This window comes from Anabas testudineus, chromosome 9 (assembly GCF_900324465.2).
Source record: "Anabas testudineus chromosome 9, fAnaTes1.2, whole genome shotgun sequence".
NCBI classification, from domain to species: domain Eukaryota; kingdom Metazoa; phylum Chordata; class Actinopteri; order Anabantiformes; family Anabantidae; genus Anabas; species Anabas testudineus.
In genome coordinates this window covers 12,975,795-12,984,002 of record NC_046618.1, presented here as the reverse complement: position 1 = coordinate 12,984,002, position 8,208 = coordinate 12,975,795, and the positions used below count along the sequence as shown (strand labels likewise).

Genomic DNA, 8,208 nt, shown 5'->3' with positions numbered 1-8,208 from the left:
GGTCTACCTAACAAAGTGACCAGACAGTGTATATCAATTTTATGAATAGTATAGAAAATATATAGGCCAAGCTTTCTGATAAGGTGAGAACAAAAAAGAGTTGCAAGGCATTTTTTTGTTTTTTAAATACATGCCATTTCATTTGAAAGTCATCAAATTCATTAAGTGAAGTTATTAAAGCAACAGGTGTTCAACTTGTTCTGTGCCATCAACATACAGCAAACACAATGAGACCCACATGACATGTATAGTTGCCAGGCAAAATAAAGGAATGACACAAATACAAGCAGATTGACTTAATTGTTTTAGCGCAAATAAAGCGGAACAAAAATACAAAAAGCATCGAAAGTCTTACATCTCAGGAAATGACCATTTTACAATAAAATAAACAGCCCAAGTACGAATACTGCTACAAAAATTCAAGACTGGTGAAAACTGATTAGAGTCTACAAACCATTAACATTCCAGCATCTGTCAATATCCCTCCCTCAATATATGTTTATAAATCCATTCTATTTACAGTATTCAACTTTGTATAAAATAAACCTTTAAAAAAACATGGTTGATAGAATGGTGATGAAAATGCTTTAAAAATGTGTTTTCCAAATGAAGACAGTGTCTAATGTTTATTTTTTCTTTGCCAAATTTCGAGGGGAACATTTCAGTAAGTCTCTGATCCTAAGATAGGTTCCTGTAGCTTCAGCAACTTCAGTGAATTCTGGTGTATCTTCAAATGGAACAATGCCAGCTGCAAACTTGCTCCGATGAGGAACAGCTGTTATCTTATCAACATGATTAGGAGAAGCACAATCTCCAGCCTCCCCATTAGAGACATTTGGATCAGGGCTCTGTGGGCTGTCATCATTGGATTTGACTGGACCAGGACTTTGTGGAGTGTCCTCGTGAGATCTGACAGGACCAGGACTTTGTGGAGTGTCCTCGTGAGATCTGACAGGACCAGGACTTTGTGGAGTGTCCTCGTGAGATCCGACAGGACCAGGACTTTGTGGAGTGTCCTCGTGAGATCTGACAGGACCAGGACTTTGTGGAGTGTCCTCGTGAGATCTGACAGGACCAGGACTTTGTGGAGTGTCCTCTTGGGATCTGGCAGGAACGGGACTTTGTGGAGTGTCCTCTTGGGATCTGACCGGACTTTGTGGACTGTCGTCATGAGATCTGAGTGGATCAGGACTGTGAGGTTTGTCAACTTGGGCTTCTACTGGTTCTGGGCTTTGGGGGCTGTCCTCCTCAACTTTGATCGGTCCAGGGCTCTGAGAGCAAATTTCTTGAATGTCCAGTTCCCTTTTATTTTCACTGCTATTGGTGTTTGCAGGACTCACTGTGTCCATTGGTTCTTCACTTTCTTCTGTTTCTGTGTCTACATGCACAGGTGTGGATACACTTGGTGAACTGGTTCCCATTGCAGGTGTCTCACAGTCACTATTAGTGGCAGTGTCAGCATTTTCTAAAGCTGCCCAGATGAGTCTCTGCTGTTCTTCTAGTTCCTCCAGTGTGAGGTCATCTTCTGTTCCCTCCACAGTCTCATCAACTACCACCCAATTACGCCCTTGCAGAGCTGGAGAGCCATTAGTGGGTGTGGGCGGAGGTGTACCTTTAGGAAGAGGTGGAGGAGTGGGTGTAGCAGGAGGAGTGCCCTGGGGTAAAGGAGGAGGTGAACTGAAGCAAGGAGAGCCAGGAGGCAGTGGTGGTTGGAACTGGAAGTCGGTGAGGCCATAACTATGGTAAGGTGTTCCTGGGTCTAAGGGAAGACATAAAGGTCACACAGAGATTTAAAAGTGACAGGTTCCAAACAAAGAGGCAGCTGAAAGTACTATTATGCCAAACAACTGATACTGTTATTCTATTAGCTATGTTAAGAGATAAAACATCCACTTTTTCAAACATGCCAAAAAAGATGAACAGTTACCTGATTCAATATCCATATCCGAACTTCTCTCAGAGTTACGATCAGGACTGACCCGTGACCTTTTCCTCAGCTGTGGAGAAGAATCAGATTCATGCCGTCTCTTGTTGCAGGTGGTGTCAGGCTGAAGAAGGACATGACAGTATTTGGGGTTATGAATAATTAATAAAGATGGGGATGATCACAGGGCTGAAACTATAATTTATTTTTCTTTACCTTATGAAAATTCACCTCTAGCTATGAAGCTACACTCATTCAAATAATCATAGAATTTGGAGGAATATAACTCGTATCTTAAAAAGACAACAGCATCTGAAATACCAACTCTGAATTTATAAAAAATACTACAATTCTTGTTTAACAGTGATTGAATAGCTTTCAATAAGAATCTGTCATTTAAAGCACAGTGGAATCGTGGTAAATGAGTACAAACTCGACACATAGAACCAGATGTGCATTTAAGAAATACACGTAATATCCATAAAGTCTGCTTAAAACTGTGCCATGTTGTCAAAGAGAAAGTTGCTAGAGGAAATCAGGTGTGGCCAACAAGTTTTAGGAAGAAACAAGAACATTACCGTAGAAAAGTTGTTGGACAAATACAATGCATAGTTTTGCTTCATGTGGTTGCTCTGCATTGGAATCGAACTATACTGCATGAACTCCTGGAAGTCAGGAAAAAAAATTGTGAGAATTGCAACTATTGTAAAATGTTCTGGCATCATAACATTGAAAAGTGCACTGTCACAAAAGATGGTACTGTATGTCTTACATCTTTCATTTTGTGTGGTGCAGGAACATTAAAGCCTGGGAAGTCTACCAGTTTTGTAACATCATAAGAGATGTTTTGCGAATTGCGATTTTCTGTTATATTCCCATCATTTGAAGCTACAAAACAGAAAAAGAGATTTAGATTCAGCCCAACCGTTTGTTTACTTTAAATGAAAACTGTTTTTAATTACATCTAAAAACATACCATTTCCATCATATAGTGTTAAACCAGAGTTTTCCATCTCTGCCTCTTTGAGCCAACCTGGCGGGTAGCCTAGCTGCCTCATTCGATAAATCAGAGGTGGGAGGGTGTTGCCATCAACTCCCAGTGCTGTTAACAGCTCCTCACTATTTAAAAGCACAAAAACAAATTAAAATGATATAGAACTATTTTTACTTTTAGATACTGGCTGCAAATAAGTAGAAAACAATCTTGCCTCATGACTCCAGGCTTGTATTTAGCAAACCGCTCCTCCACTTCATCAGCATGGTATCGCTGGTTACTCTGCATCGCCTGGTTGTTGTTCTGATTGAACTCCTTTCTTCTCTCGCTAATTGCAGCCATGTCTTTAGGCTAGGGAGGAGGAGGAGGAACAATGATTAAAAGAAGTAAATCAAGTTCTGACTCTCAAGTCATATTATTTAATCATTATTCTTACCTTGGGACAGTCTCTCAGCTGATGACTACTGGCACCACAGTTGAAACACATAGACTTGGGCCTACAATATATGATACATTGATGATTAATTAATTCATTATATAGCAATATAAGTACACGTAACTATTAGCAGAATGGTTTTAAATAGTGGAATAGTGTGGAAACCACATCAATCTTCTATTAATCTCTACCTTTTGTCTTTCATTTCTATTTCCAGTCCATCTGTTCCAATGACTTGGTTGAAAACCTGGTGATAGCTTTGCAACAATTCAGGAAGTTATACTGCATTTATTGTCACAATAGTAGAATGTTACTACTGTATATCTTGACTACTTCCGTACATATGATTAAATATCAAGACATGTTTTAACAAACATGTATTTTCTTTTCGCTTGACAAAATCACATGTAGTGAACAAATGATCTGACAAAATGTGCTGAGTGTTCATTTTTTCCATTTTAAAGATACGTTGGTACATCCCATCCATCTGTCAGCTGGGGATTTTCATTGATCAGAGGCTGTCCAAGTTTATCAACACTGAAAGCAGTAAAATATAAGACACTTCCGACCACCTAAAACAGAAAAGTAATTTATCTTATGTAGGATGTCGATTATTTAAAATATAAAAGAATATTCTACATGCAGAAAGAAATTGTGCATTACAGAAGCCACAGAAAAGCATCATTAAACACTCACTTTAAAGGCTTCTGTTGTAGTTCTTACACTACTGGAAGACGTCTTCTGTGGATCTTCCTCCATAGCCAAAACTGAATGCTTTATAAAGAGTAGAAAATGTTTTTTTTTTTTTTGTTTGTTTGTTTTTTTTTGAGGGGGGGCAAAAGTAGACTGTATTAATCATAAAACACCATACACAGTAGATAAGTACCTGAGGTTTCATGTGAAAGGAGGTTTTTTTCTTTTCATGATCTGGTTTCTGGTGCTTCAAAATCACACCACGAATGCAATCTTCAATTTCTTGGCGACACTGCCTAATGAGGAGAAATGTATTATTTCTTTTTGCTCTATCAGACATCTATCACCATACTAAAAGTATTGTCATTAATGGTGAGGTACACACAATGTGGAAATTGAAACAAGTGTTCTGAAACTGCTACTAAAATCTACATGTATTTTCTAACCATTAATACCTCAACTCGACAACCCAGATAATTGTAATGTAAAGATTGCTTACTTTGAAATAATGTTGTTTGTAAAAAGGATTTGAAGAAGCGGTCCGTCGATGTTGACATCTTCAATTGTGATGCCGCTGTTGGGTTAGATGACAATTAGCTTTGTGTTACTGTGTGTGTAACAGTTTCGTTTTATTTGTAGTGCTGAAGTGTCCGTTCATTACCTTGGTCGTGTTACAATGTTCAGTTTCCTTCGTAAACTTTTATGTGGTCTAAATGTTAAGGAAATAAACAGAAAAGCATCAACAGACAATTTTAGTGTTTGCATTTTCTGTTTTGGTGAGACAGGAGGCTCACATTGATAGCAGATGGTAGCTAGCGCTACATCAACAATGTTAGCATACACAGAGCGTAGCTGACACAAGGATATTCTCCTCAACGAGTCTCTGAATATAGTCATCGCACTCCTCCAGCCTGCTCCGAAGCTGGCTCGTCTCCTCCTGGTCCTCCTCATCGTCTGTGAAGCGAATATGCTTCGGAACCGACGGTGCGGAGTCTTCTAGCTGCTGAAAGAGCTCACTATCCCCGAAATCAACTTCAGCCATTTTTACACAGCTCTGTGGTGCATGACGGGAGTTCACAGGTCAAAGTGACTCCGCTTCACATTCATTGGCTCTCGTCGTGTCACGTGGCAATAGACCGAAACATGGCTGACAGCGGGTTATTACACCCTCAGTGATGCATTACAGGTTTCATCTTACAAGGGGGCATCTTGGAAATCATTGTAGAAAATTAAACAGGAGATAAGACAAAAACACGTATTATAGGTTACCCATAAACCTACCATTAGGAAGAAGGCCATGCAGCAGATAATAGCAAATATTGCTGCAGACTGCTTTTGATTTACATTTACTCATGTATTTACTGTTCTGTATGTATTTATTTAATATCTACTCATATTCCTTACTGTTACTTCAGTAGATTATTTTGTTGGGACTCGATTTCAGGGCATATAAACTTTTGATTTCACTACAGTTACAGTATCTCATGGATATAGTTACTAGCTACCTTTCAGATAAGCTTGTGTTTGCATAAAGAGCACATGATATATTTTATAAGTAAATAAAAAGGGGATAAGTAGAGCGAACTAATTTATTAGCTGAATCACAGATAAATGTTTAAGTTTTAAGGGTTCCCAATTCTTAAATGTGACAATTTACTTTGTGGTTAAGTTTGACCTTATAGTGGGACTGAATACAAACACTGTCAAAAAGTCTGTAATCTCACAAACCAAATAATAAAGTGAATGAATTATTTGAGAAGATAAGCAGTGGATTAATCCATTGTTAGTACTTAATATAAATTTGTCAAAAATTAACTCAACCAACCACAGTACATCAGAAACTTGTTGGTCAGCTGTTTATATGGTAACAATAATCTAATGAACTGAAGTATAGCAATCCCATGGGACGCGTTTCTACATTGAACACTTTTATTTTTGACCATTTCAAGTACATTTCTTGATAACAGAGCACTAGTTTTAACACTCAACGCAGAGAGTAAGTTCACCATGTGTCATCAGTCCGTTTTACCCTTTAGCCTGTAAGACAACGTCGAGGGCTTTAAATGCACCAACATTTCTGTTAGGCTGAACCTGTCTTGTTGTTGCCGCTTCACTTCTTTAATTTAGTTAACGCGACTTCTCACAAAATCGATCTTTCTGCAAGAAAAGACACAATTGTGGCTGGATGCGAAGTTGCAGTTGCTTCCAACAATGTCAAGTTGCCCAACCGTCCACCTAACTTTGCCGCAATGGGACGGGGGATCACGGAAAATTCGCTTAATTTACATGGTGAATTTGACGTCGTTCAGACTGACACTGTGTCCTGACGAGGTAAATGTCAAGTGTTTGTGTATAACCTGTATATTCAGTAGATGGTATGGACTCAGAGATGTTCTTCGCTTTTGCTGCAACAACGATTTGTGTAACTCTCCCTAACCTCTGCGGTACTGGCCAAAAACAAAGTAGATGTGTAAACAATGATTGTTAAACTTAATATTTTGACTCAGTGTGGTGTATGGATTCAAAACTACATGTTTGACATTTTAATACACACAAACAAACAATAAAATAGAAAGCACTGCTTCGTACATAAATCTATCTAAGTCCTGTCAGTTTCCAGTTTTAGTTGTTCTCTGTATCTCAGTGCTGTCATCACATCATGTGTCTGTGTTGCAGGGTCCAGTGGTTCCTCTCTATTTGGGAGCTGATGTCTTCTCCAACACTGATATCCGAACAGAGAACCATCCCCGATACCATGCCAAGTTTGCCAAAAAAGGACTGGCCACAAAAATACATTTTTCCTCAGGTAAAACTGTACAGGAGAAAATAGACATACTTACAGACACATAACACTCTAACTCACTATAAAACAATGTTTATACCACTTTGGTTGCAGCATTCAGGTTCCAGGGGTTGAAGGTACCTACTACAAATAACAGCCTGTGGTTCTACAGTGTTCAAGGACTTTTCCGTGTAGCCTTTGAAATGTACAGTAAGCAAGACCAGCTGGCTGTTCTAGAGAGCTTCCAGGTACAGTTGTTCACATTATGCATGTGTCCTCAAGCTATTGTTGCTTTGTTTCACATATATACCTCCGTATATATTGTCAAATATTGTTTTTGCTTTGCAGGATGTTTGGAAATCACAGATAAGTGACAGCCCTCTGAAAATGAGTTACAGCCTCAGTGAGAACCTCGACCTCTCGGCACCCAACACAGTGTGTGATACACAATTAAGAAATGACATGTCACAACCTCAGCATTGCCAGGTTGACACAGGTGAGGCATCGGCAGATCACGATTATTGTTCTTTTCCTAAGCAGAGCTCCCAAACTGAGCAGAGCAAACTCGTTGTGAGACAGAAACTGCACAGCCTAGCTGACAAACTCTCCTCTGAGACTCTAAGCTACACTGATCAGCTGGAAACTGTTTTGTTGCTTCTGGAGAGCATTGATCAATACATGAATGGATGTCTAGAAGAAAAACATGTGACTGAAACTGTGTTAGCCCTGCTAAAGGCTAAAGAATGGGGCTCTGTGTATTCAAGTTCCCTGCTTAGTTGTATAGGGCGCTGGCTTGGCCAACAGTTCCATGCAGCAAACAGCTGCATCAGCCAAAAAGTGGAGGACTTCAAAGTTCAGCATATTGAGCAAATAAGCGACTTGCCACCTGCTGAGGAACTAGCCACAGAACTTTTCCCTGAAGCCATGCAAAAACTGCTGCTTCACTGGATGGGCTTAAGTGAAGAGTCTGCACTGGAAAAGAGACACAGTGAATACCCAATCCTCCTCCTTATCCTCGAGTTTGCAAACCACAACCTCATTACTGGTGTGGCTCACGTGCTGTACTCCAGTCTCATATGCAAGTAAGCTCCATGTAGGTTTCAAAAGACCTGAACATAAACTCATCTTTAAGTATTCTATGAATAAAGCTGTATTTTGTATTCTGTTGCTCATACTATTTGCGGTTAGATTTGATGACATTTAGAGCTGAGTGACAATTCTTTACTTTTGACCAACTTTCAATAAAAACAGATTGCCAACATTATTTTGTGTCATTGTTTTACAAATGTGTTAGAAACTTATTTTGATATACTAATTTCATCCTTACCCTCCCACCCCTCAAAACACCAGCAGTATTATGAACTGTAATGACCTACAAT

General features: G+C 39.2%; 2 protein-coding genes across 3 annotated transcripts; one reads left to right on the top strand and one right to left on the bottom strand.

Moving 5' to 3' along the window:
• Positions 1-281: 281 nt before the first annotated feature.
• On the bottom strand, positions 282-5,114 carry zcchc8 (zinc finger, CCHC domain containing 8). Of its 2 annotated transcripts, none has more exons than XM_026342892.1 (14): positions 4,915-5,114; positions 4,709-4,751; positions 4,547-4,621; positions 4,241-4,343; positions 4,051-4,128; positions 3,823-3,926; positions 3,546-3,611; positions 3,355-3,415; positions 3,133-3,269; positions 2,901-3,043; positions 2,697-2,812; positions 2,503-2,589; positions 1,928-2,048; positions 282-1,759 (listed from the first exon to the last, which is right to left on the bottom strand). In XM_026342892.1, the coding sequence occupies exons 1-14, from the start codon at positions 5,087-5,089 to the stop codon at positions 627-629; spliced, it is 2,442 nt and encodes an 813-aa protein (XP_026198677.1). In that variant the 5' UTR covers positions 5,090-5,114; the 3' UTR covers positions 282-626. The 2 variants fall into 2 exon arrangements, with proteins under 2 accessions (XP_026198677.1, XP_026198678.1); XM_026342893.1 differs by having other exon boundaries at positions 4,709-4,756; positions 4,889-5,113.
• Positions 5,115-6,081: 967 nt separating this feature from the next.
• si:ch211-110p13.9 (uncharacterized protein LOC562347 homolog) lies at positions 6,082-8,139 on the top strand. The gene is made up of 4 exons (XM_026343631.1): positions 6,082-6,378; positions 6,724-6,853; positions 6,944-7,077; positions 7,178-8,139. The coding sequence occupies exons 1-4, from the start codon at positions 6,259-6,261 to the stop codon at positions 7,913-7,915; spliced, it is 1,122 nt and encodes a 373-aa protein (XP_026199416.1). The 5' UTR covers positions 6,082-6,258; the 3' UTR covers positions 7,916-8,139.
• The last annotated feature ends 69 nt before the right edge of the window (positions 8,140-8,208 follow it).

Bases quoted from the DNA above. Each gene is read 5' to 3' on its own strand.
- zcchc8 (XM_026342892.1), bottom strand. From the start codon at position 5,089: ATGGCTGAAGTTGATTTCGGGGATAGTGAGCTCTTTCAGCAGCTAGAA. The intron at 4,129-4,240 runs GTACTTATCTAC...CTCTTTATAAAG, and splicing joins CCTTTCACATGAAACCTCAG to CATTCAGTTTTGGCTATGGA. The intron at 3,612-3,822 runs GTATCTTTAAAA...ATTGTTGCAAAG, and splicing joins GATGGATGGGATGTACCAAC to CTATCACCAGGTTTTCAACC.
- si:ch211-110p13.9 (XM_026343631.1), top strand. From the start codon at position 6,259: ATGTCAAGTTGCCCAACCGTCCACCTAACTTTGCCGCAATGGGACGGG. The intron at 6,379-6,723 runs GTAAATGTCAAG...TCTGTGTTGCAG, and splicing joins TGACACTGTGTCCTGACGAG to GGTCCAGTGGTTCCTCTCTA. The intron at 6,854-6,943 runs GTAAAACTGTAC...CTTTGGTTGCAG, and splicing joins AAAAATACATTTTTCCTCAG to CATTCAGGTTCCAGGGGTTG.